General features: G+C 38.1%; 1 protein-coding gene across 2 annotated transcripts in view; it reads right to left on the bottom strand.

Annotated features, from left to right (window-relative positions):
• Positions 1–1,140: 1,140 nt before the first annotated feature.
• LOC127443202 (histone deacetylase complex subunit SAP130-like) overlaps positions 1,141–13,990 on the bottom strand; it is a 32,089-nt gene continuing 19,239 nt past the window's right edge. Inside the window, exons 15-21 of one of the 2 annotated variants that reach the window (XM_051701795.1) lie at positions 12,482–12,586; positions 11,980–12,383; positions 11,186–11,407; positions 6,571–6,696; positions 6,368–6,471; positions 6,167–6,280; positions 1,141–3,301 (exon numbers count right to left, since the gene is read on the bottom strand). In XM_051701795.1, the coding sequence (XP_051557755.1) occupies positions 3,143–3,301; positions 6,167–6,280; positions 6,368–6,471; positions 6,571–6,696; positions 11,186–11,407; positions 11,980–12,383; positions 12,482–12,586 (1,234 nt within the window). In that variant the 3' untranslated portion in view covers positions 1,141–3,142. The remainder of the gene's footprint in view (positions 3,302–6,166; positions 6,281–6,367; positions 6,472–6,570; positions 6,697–11,185; positions 11,408–11,979; positions 12,384–12,481; positions 12,587–13,990) is intronic. The other variant, XM_051701796.1, reaches the window with a different exon arrangement.

Genomic DNA, 13,990 nt, shown 5'->3' with positions numbered 1-13,990 from the left:
GGCGTAGTCGGGCTGTGAGGAAGCACACCCCGCGCTGAATTATCCTATTCAGCCGCGAGGGGGATAAAGACAAGCCAGAGGTGCCAGTTTGATCGAGAGAGAGAGAGCTGCTGTGTGTGCGTCTAAGTTGATTTATTTCATTAAAGTTATGTTGCCGGTTCCCGCCTCCTCCTTGCAGACAAATCCGAAGAGTTCCATTTTGATAATTTATTAAAGAATTTGCACTTTACATACTATTGTAATTAGTAAAAACATCTGACTCATCAAAAAGCCATGTGTCATATGTTTTTGGAAAGCTCTCAAAGAGTAGAATACAACCAGCCTATTTGTTTTACTCAGACAGAAATATAGCGAGTAATAGCTAAGTATATGTCTTTGAAATTTATGTTTCATGTGAACAGGTGTTGTTTATATGCCACTTTTCGCTTATAACTTCACGAAAAATAAACAGAACATAAAATATCACATACCAGGCAATTATCTTTTAAACAAGCCCACACACGGTAATCAGATGCATAGATAATTAGATAATCCACATGAAGCACAATGTGCGCACTGTATCTGGCTAAAAACATGTTAGCTTTCCTGGATCAGATAATGGCATCAGAAATGATGTAGTGTCATGGAATGCTAAACCAATCTGATTGGAATCAGATCAGTGCAAAAACCATTCATATTTGGGCAGAGAGACATGTGATTGGTGACTGTTACATACGGCCACCAGAAGATGGCACCAAGTACAATGCACAGACTTGATGCAGACTCATTCAGTAAAATGGCACTTATTCTGTGAAATCGTATTCCTAAAATCATGTCTACATGCCATGCAAACCTGTAGTCATTGTTGCGTTTGCATGTGTAATTAGTTCTTATGTACAATTAGTATGTTTTATTTGTTTGGAGAGGCTTTTGGACACTTGATGTTTTTGTACACTAGCATACATTATTTTTGTAATGCTATAACTTTTGATTGCCTTGTCATATTAACACAAAATGTTTCTCAATTACAGTTGTCATGATTGGTAACAAAAAATAAGTTCTTCAGAGCCACCTTATTTACACTCAGTGATAATATAGTGTCAAATTAGAAAAAAAAAAAATTTTGGCACAAGGTTTTTTTTTTCTTTCAGCAGCTTTTTCAGAGTCTCAGAATGTATTATATAGGTATAGCATTTCAGCTACAAGCCTTTATTTTTGGGTATGTTGCTGAAACAGGACATTTTAAAAACACCCTATGAGCTTAAAGGGTTAATATGCAGAGACAACTAAAAATACACCGTAAACAGGTTGATTTCCCCCAAAAATAACTAAATAAATAAACACTGTGACTTTTTCTTAGTTTAAGAATTTTGACAAGCTCACAGAGCGACACTGGCTAAACCAGTTCTATGAGATTGGGGCGGGGCTTCCTGTTTTTTCTGACCACTGGAAGACGAGGGAATGTTCAAGAGGAATGTTCAGGAAAACAGTCGTTTCGCAATTACATTTGGTGATGCTAATGGTGCAGAAATGGCAAGCTTCACCTTTAAAATAGACCTTGGAGGAAATTAAATGTATATATATATTTTTAAATACACTGATACAGTACATGTACAAAGTGTCTTTACTTCAGCAACAGAATGCAACAATGTCATTCAGATGAAATCAATGAGTGATCAAACAGAACATAATGCTTTATCTTTGCCACAAATTACAATGCTTCAAGCAACATAACTGGAAAAATAAAAATAATATTTTTCATTTAGAATAAAAAAAACAAAGAGGGCTTTTATATACTAAAGCTGAACTTAAGATACATAACTGTGTATATGCACAATCAAATTTCTCTAAATTCTCAATTTGTGATTGACATGTCAGATCTGAACATGATTCTCACCACCGTTAATGCATGAGTGAAATCCCCCTGACCAAAGAACCAAACCAGAAAACCAGAGCAGGAGCAGCACTTGTAGACCTGCAAGACTGATGATACATGAAACATTCCTCACAAATCTACACACAGTAAAATGAGTACGAACTGAAGAACTTAAAACTATTCAGACTACATTAAACCGCTCTCTCCTCTTTATTAGTAGAGGAACTGTTTCTCCACCTACATCATTCCAATCCAAACCCATGTATATATGAGGTACACAGAAGGCACAATACTCCATTTTACCAAAGCACCCTTAACTTTTCCCACAATACATGCATGGTAAAATACATCTTAGTTTTTATTCACTTAGGTCAGCAAGGATGGTATCATTATGGCTTCTCAATTATTATTGTTTTGAGCACTTACAATACAAAATGGAAACCTTCCGGCAAGATGAACGGCCTTTACGGAATACTGCCATTGAGTGCTTAATACGGTACAGAAAATGGTCAATACCAAGTTATCATCCAAGGCACCCAAATTAAAAGTGGTGAATATAATCTATTAGACTTGAAGATGCGCATTGCTTTAACTGATATCTGTGGTTCACAAACAGATACTTTTTTCTTCAGAGAAATATGTATATTCACTTTAAAATGGAACCTTACCTAAAATAAACTCTTTGTTACTGAGTAAAAGGGAAAGTTCACCCGAAAATGAAAACTCAAGTCATTATTTACCCACCCTCATTCTGCTCTTTTCCATAAAACACAAGTAACCACGGCTGTCCGTGGTTTTCATCCATTAACACTGTATAGAAAAGAGTAGATCAGAGATTCTGCTAAATATTTATGTTGCTATTTCATGGTTTGGAACAACATGAGGGTGAGTAAATGATGACAGAATTTTTTTCACGTGAATTATCCTTTTAAGACATCTGGATTGCAAGTCATACATTCAAACATTAATTTTTCAGTGAAGGTACAGGTAAACATTTTTGTTCCAGTATTCAGATAACAACATTGTAGTTCCATAGCTTTTATGTGTGCTGGCATAGGAAGGGCTAGCCAGACGAAGATCTTTTCTGTTTACATGACATTCAGCACTTGCTATTAGATGAAGGCTCAAACCTTATCTTTCCTGGTAGATATCGAGCAGTGCGGCAGGGCAGTGTGCCTATATGCAAAGGGTCATGGAGCAAGAGGCTTGGGTCTGTGCCACTGTGTGGTCATGCTTGCAGACTGAGCTCTGCCCCACACCAGGTCAGTGTGGCTCAGTCTGTCCGTCTCATGCTTTGTCTTTACGCTTCAGCTTATTAAGCTTCTTGGTGCTGCTGTTCTTGTTGAGCAGCTTCATGACACGCTCCTTGTGATCCAGAACCTTCAACATGGCATCACATGCTTCTGTGACCTGGTCCATTACCAGCTTGCAGCGCTGCATGTTGCCCTGTGCAGAGAAACAGTGGAGTTAAGAGTAAAAGTTGGCTTACACCACCCGATTTTAAAGGGATAGTTCACCCAAAAATGAAAATTCTCCCATCATTTACTCACCATCATGCCATCCCAGATGTGTATGACTTTCTTTCTTCTATAGAACACAAACGAAGATTTTTGGAAAAATATCTCAGCTCTATAGGTCCATACAACACAAGTTAATGGTGACCAGACCTTTGAAGCTCCAAAAAGCACATAAAGGCAGAATAAAAGTAATCCATATGACTCCAGTGTTTAATTCATATCTTCAAAAGCGATTTGACAGGTCTGGGTGAAAAACAGATCAATATTTAAGTCCTTTTTTTATACCATAAATCTCCATTTTCACTTTTACTTTCAAAATGTGACCAAATGTGAAAGTGAAGATTTATGGTAAAAAAAAAAAAAAAAAAAGGACTTAAATATTTATCTGTTTTTCACCCACTCCTATCATATTGCTTCTGAAGACATGGATTTAACCACTGGAGTTTTATGGATTACTTTTATTCTGTCTTTATTTGCTTTTTGGAGCTTCAAAGTTCTGGTCACCATTCACTTGCATTGTGAGGACCAAGAGAGCTGATACAGGGCTCCAGACTAAAAAAATGTCTTAGGAGCTATTGGCTCCTAAACCGAAACTTTAAGGAGCCAAATGGCTGTTTTTAGTCACCAAATCACAGAATTGCTCGATTTAGATTGCTGTTCAGAAACAAGATATAAAGCTGAAGGAAGACGGCTGATAACCCACTAATCGGAGGTTTAATAAACAGTATTTATAGTTGAGAAGATAAGTTTGCATTCCCTTTTGTCTCATAAATGTTCACACCCCTTTCATAATTTATACAAATATAAGAGATAGATTTATTTATTTCTGCTCTTCAGAATCTACATTACAGATAATTACATAAAGTATAGTATGCATATAGTGGTGTGTTGCCTTCTTGAGCATCAATGAATGTTTGCACCTTGTGTAATAGTTGTGTACAAGTCCCTCAATTGTCCTAAGTGTCAAAAGCTTGATTATATATATTTATAATTTTAATTGTTTTAAAATATTGCCTTAGTCTTTCTTTACTGTTACTGGATGGCCCAGAAACAGAGACTACAAGAGTGCAAATCTAATGAAATCCCAGATGCAGTTTATTGTGCTACTCCAAAACCAATCAATAATTACCAGAAGAAAAAAAGTGGTACACAATATGGAACTTTTAATTATAAAGAAGCCCGAAATACACATGAGACTCTTATTTTGAAAAGTCTGCGCTCCCAGCTGTGAGCTCACTGACGGCTGATTCGCTGAGAAAGCGAATCTGATTCAAATTGCTAACCTGAGCTCCTGCGTTCAAACCATCCGTTCTTTTCGGATGATTCATGAAAAAGATCCGGTTCAAGAGAGTCATTTGTTCACAACTCTCTCGCACTTGGTTTGTTGTTGCGTGCAGTGTAGCGAGCTCGTCATCACAACAGAAGGGGTGAAAAGTGGCGCGAGACACTGGTTGTGTGTGCTCTAAAGATGTATTCAATAACTCACAAGATGATATCTGACAAAACCGCATATGGATGCACACAACCCAACTGTCGCCAATGGCGACTAATTTTAAATTATTGTCACAATCAATTATTTTTTTAGTCGCAGTCTGGAGCCCTGTGATATTCTTCTAAAAATCCTTCTTTTTTTGTTCTGCAGAAGAAAAAGTAATATACATCTGGCCTGGCATGAGGTTGAGTAAATGGTGAGATAATTTTCATTTTTGGGTGAACTATCCCCTTAAAACTGTTTTTATCCCCAATTTGCAATCGGGACAAATCCAGTTTGCAGATTTTGGGCCAGTCTGGGTTTTCACAGAATATCACATAGTATATGATGGGTACAGACTCCGATTTCTTATGCTCAGACTATGATTCCATCTAGTCGGAGTATGTCAATCACGTTTGAAATTTAGAGTTTGATATTTTTTTCTTTCAACATGTGACTTTATGACTACTTTCTACCATATACAGTTAGGTTCAAAAGTCGCACATTGAAAACCTTGGATTCATAATTTAATTTAAAGATATATTCCTGATTCAATACAAGTTAAACTCAATCGACAACATTTGTGGCATAATGTTAATTACCATAAAAAATAATTTTGACTTGTCCTTCGTTTAAAAAAAAAAAAAAAAGAAGAAGCAAAAATCTGAGTTCCAGTGAGACACTTGGACAACAATCCGTAAACGTTAAAATACTCAATGTTTCAAAGGTATAGCCAAAACACGTAAACAATGTGTGTTAATATGATTTTAGTGAATATGAAAATTGCTTACTAACCTTCTCTGTGTAAAGTTATATCCAAATTGGAAACTGTGTTTCCATGACAATGTAACAACGTTTTAAACAACTTTACAGCTCAAATAATACATAAGTTTAAAAAAAAAATAATGTAAGTTCTTTTATAAAATTATAAACTTCATGTGTCTGCCTTTAAACACTCTGAAAATTGGCCCCCCATTCACTTCCATTGTAAGTGCCTCACTGTAACTTCAATTTTTGCTTCATTTTTTTATAAAAAGAAAAGGAGTTATTTGTGGTAATAAACATTATGTCATAAAATTCTGTCAATTGAGGCCTTGATTAGCTAGTTTTGGCATGTTTGATGCTTTGATTGAAGTTGGAGCTAAACTAGCTTTGTTTCTTAGCAGACTGGTAAAAATCTGTGCAGCCTAACTACCAGACCTTGCATATAATTTAGTGATTCAATTCTGATTGGAGCTTGCAATTTTGGAAAGTGCTTGCCATTTTTTGGGTGCAATATGCAGTGCAAGCAATCGTTGCTTGAAACCAATTAATGGATCCCACCTGTATGAGCTCATTTATGCGATGAAGATCATCATCAGCTCCAGCCTTCTTCTTCGGAATGAGGCCTTCTTGGAGACTCGTCAGACGACTGTATACATCACGTTCCAGATTTGTCTGTGGACAGGAGCCAAATTTCAGTCAAGCCTGGCATTTCAACTGTTTGATATTGATAAATAAATCCTCACACAGAGGAAGTCTCACTAGCTGCTTAAGCTGAGCAGCGCAGAGGTGAATTTTCCAGCCCTGGGCTCTGCACACCACTCCCTTCTGATTGGCCACATCCTGCAGGGTGCCCTTCTTGTCCTCTGATTGGATAACACAAGCATGCATTAATGAATGACTGATGGCAGACTATATATATTATTGTATTTTTGCAAAATGGAAAACAATAAGCCTACACAGACCTTTGACACGGATTTCGCTGTATCTCTGAAAGTGGTGGTACGCCGCCTTCCAGGGGTTGCGGTAGTGTCGTAGCAGAGTGATTGGAGGCCGAACTCGGGTGGGAACATACCGAACTCCCTCCTCATCTGCACAAGTGAGAACAGATACACTGATGCTCAAACTGGGTATTATAGAGGTCACGATATCTTAGTTACGTTATTACTTTAAGAACTATGTGATTAATGACTCTGCACTCTCAGTGTTTGTTGAGATTAGCTGGACTGATCCCATGTAACCTAGTACACTCCCTTTGCTGCATAGAGACTTATCAAATCATATATCAAACAGTATTACACAACTTGAGAGAAACTCAAAACTATATAGCTAATCCCACTATTGCTTCAATCAGACCAACTACAGTTGTTCGTCATTCCCAGAACAACTCACAAACTGCCAAGATGTTTCTGATCTTTATCTTCCATGGATTATCTTATTCCAGCATTGTTATTACACCAGGCATCTATTCAATTCAGTTATGACACTGTGTCACTGTTGCCATTTCACAATAAACAAAGAGTTTCTTGCACAGGCAGGGGGCAGAAGCCTAAAAGCTGAAGTGTGTGTTTTATAAATGTTCCACAAACAAATAAAATGTATTAGGTAAAGGCAAGGTTTACCAAGTCAGTGGATAAGCTTTAAAATGTACTTGGTTGTAAATTGTAAGAACTTTTTAAATAGTAAAGGAACAATAGGCCCTTTCCCACTCCAGGAACTAAAGCCCGTTTTAGATACTTTTACTTGGAATTACTCCTTTTCATCACTTTCACGCATGAGGAACTATAGTTCCTCTTAGCCGTTTAGAGAGACTTTTTTAGCTCCTACTCGTAGGTACATTTTGGGAGAAGAGGGACTGTGGGAGGTGCTGCAGCCGCCATTTGTAAACAAACTTGTAGCTGTTAGCCTCCTCCTCAGAGGACTGTGCTAAATTTCCAATTCCCTTAACAGAAATAACATAAAACCAACAAAGTATCCAAAGAATATCGCCTGTTTCACATTGTGTGTGTGTGTGTGTTTGTGTGTGTGTGTGTGTATGTGTGTGTGAGAAGAGCTGCTGTTGGACTTCAACGAGAGACACACTTTGAGTTTTCATCGTATCTGTACTGTGTGACTATACAGAAAATTAGAAATATTGAAAAGTAATTTCTAGATTACTACTGTTACAATCCCTTGTTTGGAATGTCATTTTGTCTGTTTTTTTTTTTGTTTTTTTTTAACCTTGTTTTGTTTTGCAGATTGGGTTGAGGAGCCCCACTCGTTAGTCCTCATTAGAATAGATTCACCTGTGCTGAGGGTTTCATTGGCTTTAAAGCTGGCTCTCTACCACTCTTCAAGGTTCCTCTCCCAGATTCAGACTTGTTGTATTTAATATCAATCGATTTTGTTACAATTTATTTTATGTAATTCTTTTCATTTTATAAATGATACTTTGAGCAAGTGTCCAACTTGTAATCTCATTTGTTGTTGTGGCTTACGAGCCGGCCATGACACTACTTTGTTTTTTCCCTAGGATAACGGACATAAATAATACAATGTTTATCAAGAGTGGGTAATTTAAATCTATTATAAACATAACCTTCATGGAATCTAGTTTACATGAGGAAAGTATTGCATGCCTTTCTTCAGTCAATGAGTGATTAGTTCAGTACAGTATTTTATGTTGAGTCATAAAAGCCATTATTATAAAAGATTGAGTTGATAAACAGATTTATAGTGCATTTTCAACATGTTCTCTTCTGAGTTCAGCGTGTGCTGTGTGGTCAAAATAGGTTGATCGAGGGTCTCATCTCTCCTCTCACTGCGGATTCAGGACGCAGCACGCACGCATGGCTCATGCGGCAAGTCTAAAATCTAAAACCTGAGAAAACTGGCTTTGTCCAAAAACTGGTAATGCTGCCTTCGGAGAATGTATAAAGGGCACCGCCCCTTTATCTGCCTCCGAAGGCAGCATTTTCAAGTTTTCTGGAAAACTTTAAACTTCGCGAACTCCAGTTACTGCCATTCAAATGCCTCTGAACACAGGAGACCAGAAAGGCAAGCTCATGCAAAGAAATTTTGTATGACGCTGAACTCTGAACTGCGAATCTGCATGACGAGATTATGTGTGACCAGTAGAAGATCGAAACGTCACACACTGACCTTTGGCTCAATTCAAAGGTTACATATTTCTAAGCTGTGTGTTTTTATTGTTGCTGGAAAGTGCGTAAACTGTATATTTGAACATTTTCATCATATTAATTTTTGTTATTTGTGAAATGTTATTTGCTAAAACCAGAAGCATGCCCGCGTGACATCATATCCTGCTCTGTTGCGTTGTCCGAAAAAAATGTGCGTGCTCAAAGCCTAGTGTGACCGCCCCTTCAGGAGATAGGATGAAAATAATGTGCTTTTCAAACTGATCTGAGACCAGTTTCCTTAAAGGGTCATGAAACAGCCCTCTTTCAGCTCAAGTCCACCTCACAACCATTTTGAAAAATGCAACTCAACTGGGCGTGGACCGCTGTGAGAATACTAGTGGGTGGGGTGGGGCAGGGCAGGGGAGAAAGAGGGGAGCAATCTGTCATCTCAGTTGCCCATGCCGGCTCTTACTAAATATTAGGATAAAGTATGACAAATTGTAAGATTTGTATAGCTGGCAAAGTTAAAGTCTAACTAAATATGTTGAACGCTGTCCATTTTTTCCCTTTAAGGATCACAACACCGCCTGTTTCAGCACAGTTGAGTTCTCAAAACTTTTTCAAAAGATACAGCCAGCGGACTGAGTGAAGAAGGAACATCTAGTCACTCACTCTTTTTTACACTTAAATAACTTTTGAGACTTATTCCAAGACGATGATTCACAAATATAAATGCTTAGATCAGTTAACACACTTACATTATGGATGGATGGATGGGATGGATGGATTGACAGGGTTTGTGTGTCTGGGACAATCAATGTAAACCACGTCTCAAATGAGCCCCAGTCAGAGACAGTCCATCTCACCGCATATCTTAAAACACTCATGTTAATAAATGCGTGCTGCACGAATATTTAAAAGGTTTTGGCAATGATTGAAAGACTATCCTTTCCCTCTGTTAGCAGCATGTGGTGGGGGGGGACTCACGTCTGTACTATCAACTCTGTCAACTGACACCGAGGCTCTTGAGAGTTTGAAGCGCTGGTCACGTGGTTTAATGAATAATCATGAGACAGCCCGTTCTCACAGGATAAGGCCACGCAGTCTCATTAATATTTATGAGACACTGATGATGCGACAATGCACTATAGTACAGGGACACGGCTGCGTGCTATGTAGGACGCGTCCTTTGAAGGCTGTAGTATACTGAGTGTCCTCCTTTAAACAAGCCTCGTTTAAACGAGACGGTCTTCGCAGGACAAACGGAACCGGAACGTATCATGGTTGCTATGACAGCACACCACTCTTTAACAAGTGCGAGCGCTTTGAGTAAGAAGGGAACATATGAGATAAATTTTAGGAGAGTTATAATGATGTAAAGAGAAAAGAAAATAGATTTTACAGGTGTACTTTTAGTCTAATACTTCATTTTAATTATATATTAATATAATTATACATATTATATACTCTGCACCCATCTACTGAGGTACTTCAACTTGGGAATTAACATTCCTTGCATTTGAACATCATATTTACGGGCAAATTTGGCGTAATTCTTTTTAGACATCTCCGTTGAAGCAAAGACTTGTGGGTTGGGAATGCCCACAAAGAATACACCTCTTGCATGCTCTGAATTTCCATGAAAGAAGGCTGCATTCGGAGTGTCCTACTCGCTTTTCTGAAACGGGACAGCCTCGATGACGTATGTGGCCGACAAATGCGACCTCCAGAGGACGCCGCCTTCCAAACGAGACACAGCCATTGACTCGATGTTGATTTTAAACCCGGAAGATGAAAATAGTGCAAATAAATCCCTAAATTAACCACTTTCGTCTTAAAATTTAAAATAATAGATACTTCTATCATGTGTAACACATACATATCTGGTAACATCTCAGAAAATGTAGTTTAGTGTTTCATGACCCTTTAAGAATTCTGTTCATTCAAAAATGCTGTTGTTTAAACCATTAACTGATTAGGCAGTAAGGCAGCTGTCTACGTTTTCCAATGCAGCCACAGTTTGCGTAAAACAGCCCTTACAAGTGTAGCTCTGATCCTGCTGTCCTCCGTTGGTGTTGTTGATTTTGTTGTTGCCATTAAATCATACGTGCAAACAATGTAAGAAGAAAAGCGTTAGACACTAGATGACGTCACTAAGAGGGTTACTTTTGTGCGTGCGAATGCGAGAGGGGAAAAGTCTCCACGGGGGTGCCGTTGCTCTTATGAGTTCTAATCTATAAACTTACTAAGGGTAAAGTACCGGGACTGTATATGGGAAGGGGGCTAATGTTTCTAAAAAGCTTTATACACTCAACACTTGCTGTCAATGGCTGTATGACTGATTAGTGACCTTATTTGGCCTCACAGAACATTTCCGTATCTTGGTAAAACATGTTTAGCTTCTAAAAACAACTTAGAAGGAACAAAATAAACAGCTAAATGTAATGAAATCAGAACTCACCAATGTATTCTTTAGGAGGTGACTTGCGTTTTTCTGCACGCAGGCTGAGGGGTTTGGGTGGAAACTTCTCCTCGTCTGTGCTGTTGGTCTCCATCATCTCACTCTCTTCAGTGGAGATGACATGTTGCTGCTTCCGGGGCTTCTTCCTGGGTGAGGCTCCTTGGTTGATGTCTGTAGCAGGTACTGCCAACATCTGCGCACCACTGTTGGGCCCATATGCCACTGAGGGGGTATGAGGTGAAAGAGACTGCTTAATCAGTTAAAAAGCATTAGCTGCTACTTTTGGATCATTATATGCATGTCTCGGAAGTATCGAAACATGGGAGTTTAGTGGCCTGAAAGGAGTCACTGTTGATGCAGAAAGAGTTGTGAAAATAGATTTCTACATACTTATGGTTTTTTTCACTTTTGCTTTATACAGAATGTAGCATTGGAACGAGTGTGTAAAATAGTGGTCGAGTTATATGGCTTTTTCAATGGCAGTCGACATCTAGAGAGCTGGGTGGCCAGTGGCTGATCATAAAACACCAGTAATATTTACTAAAAAACAGAACACACAAAAAGGAAAATTGTGCAAGCTGAACTCATACGGTTATTTTATACTAAAGAAACAGATTTAGCTGTAAGTTCTATCAACTGACACAACGGGGAGCTAACACATCTGTTAATCAGCTAAGCAGGCATGGTTATCGGTTAATGACTATAATTTCAATTAAAATGCAGCACATTGACTGATTAACCCAATTTATCCATTGACCCATTGGAAAATCCTTTTGTTTGCACAAAGTTCCTACCTGGATTTGTAGTATCCATAGGCTCTGCCTCTTGTTTAATATTCATCTCGGGGAGGGTGGAGCTGATGGCACATGCTGATGTGGTACTGGCTGCTGGCTGGGTGGGTGGGGCCACTACATTGGCCATAGAGGAAATTGGCGGGGTGACAGCCATTGCAGCAGGTATGGCTGAGAGAGCAGCTGTGGGTTGAGAGGGAGGTGTGGCTAAAGCCAGAAGGGAGGGGACAGGTTGTGAGGCAAGCTGAGAGGGAGGTGGCCCCACGTCTTGTGGTTGCTGTTCATTGCCCTGGCTAGGAATAGACTCGACTGCAGCAGTTACAGAAGGAGCGAGGCTCATGTGGATGTCAGGTTTGGGCTTCACTCTGCCAATACATTTTTCAAGATTTTGTGTTTGGAAATTTGAGCTGCAATTGAAGACTAAGTTATAATACAAACAGTAGGCTAGCTGCATTAATAAACCTGATGATCTTGTAAAATCAAAATCAATTTGATTACTTCATACCTTGCAGGGCGAGGTGATGCTGATGCACTTCTGATGGCTCCATCGATTCTGGGGGTTGTGGAGTCCCTGAGCTGACCTGGAATCAGGCTCTTCCTAACAGCCATACTTTTATAAAATAAAGAGCCGCATTAAATCACAGTCTTGAATACATAACACATTTTCACAATAAGAAATGTTCAACTATTGGCACGTTATCTGAAAAAGAAAAAAAAAATTTATGGGCAAATCTCAAGAAAACGGTCAAGGAATTTCTGGGTAATTTTTTTTTTATTATCTCGAAATAAATGTAAAAAAAAAAATTACAAAAAGAAAATGAATCTTATATTTAGGACCATTAAGACTATGTATTGTGACATTTTTTTTTATTTATTTTTTACAACAATTAAGCCCTACCCCCTTTTCCAATTCCCTGTAGCCTTCTGTGATTAACAAAAAAAAACAAAAAACAATTCTCATAGTGCTTAAAAAAAAAAAAAAAACAATTGTAAAATACATTTGTTAAAAGTACAATTGTAAGTATACATAATGGTACTATTTGTTATACTGTACTAAATCTATAATGATTAAGACAGGATAATCACCCTGAAAATGACCCAGACAGGATGATTTTCCACGTGAGAATGAGATTTTTTTTTTCTTTTCTTTTTTTTTCAAAAAATCTAAAAGGGTTAGTTTACACAAAAATTTAAATCTCATCATGCACTCAACCTCACTCAGAACTCTGCCTAACATCTCCATTTGTGTTTCATGGAATAAAGTCATATACAGTTGTGGCCAAAAAATATTGGCACCCTTGGTAAATATGAGCAAAGAAGGCTGTGAAAAATGTCTTTATTGTTTATGCTTTTGATCTTTCATTCAAAATATTCACAATAATCTAGCCTTTAACTGAAGTAAACTAATTGAAATCAATATTTTTTTCCAAAACAAGTCTGCCACAATTATTGGCACCCCTAGAAATTCTTATGAGTAAAATATATCTGAAGTATATTCCCATTCATATTTTAAATGTTTTAGTACACCTGGGTGACAAGGAACATGAAGTTGTTCAGCCATGACTTCCTGTTTCACAGGGATATAAATATGAGATAACACAGAGGCCAAATTCCCTTAATCATCCATCACAATGGGTAAGACCAAAGAATAAAGTTATGATGTGTGGCAAAAGGTTATTAAGCTTCACAAAATGGGAAGTGGCTATGAAAAAATACCTAAAGAATTGAAAATACACATTTCCACCATCAGGGCAATAATTAACAAGTTCCAATCAGCTGGTGATCTTAAGAATCGGACTGAAAGGTTACGTGTGTCTATATTGTCTCCACGCACAGTGAGGATGGTTCACTGCTATAGAATTGCAGAAATTAGTTGGGTCTTGGGGTCAGAAAGTCTCCAAACCTACAACCAGACGTCACCTACATCACAACAAGTTGTCTGGGAGGGTTTCAAGAAAAAAAGCCTCTGCTCTCATCCAACAACAAACTCAAGCATCTTCAGTTTGCTAGACAC

Source organism: Myxocyprinus asiaticus, chromosome 6 (genome assembly GCF_019703515.2).
Source record: "Myxocyprinus asiaticus isolate MX2 ecotype Aquarium Trade chromosome 6, UBuf_Myxa_2, whole genome shotgun sequence".
Classification (NCBI taxonomy): domain Eukaryota; kingdom Metazoa; phylum Chordata; class Actinopteri; order Cypriniformes; family Catostomidae; genus Myxocyprinus; species Myxocyprinus asiaticus.
This window is presented reverse-complemented; position numbering and strand designations above follow the sequence as displayed.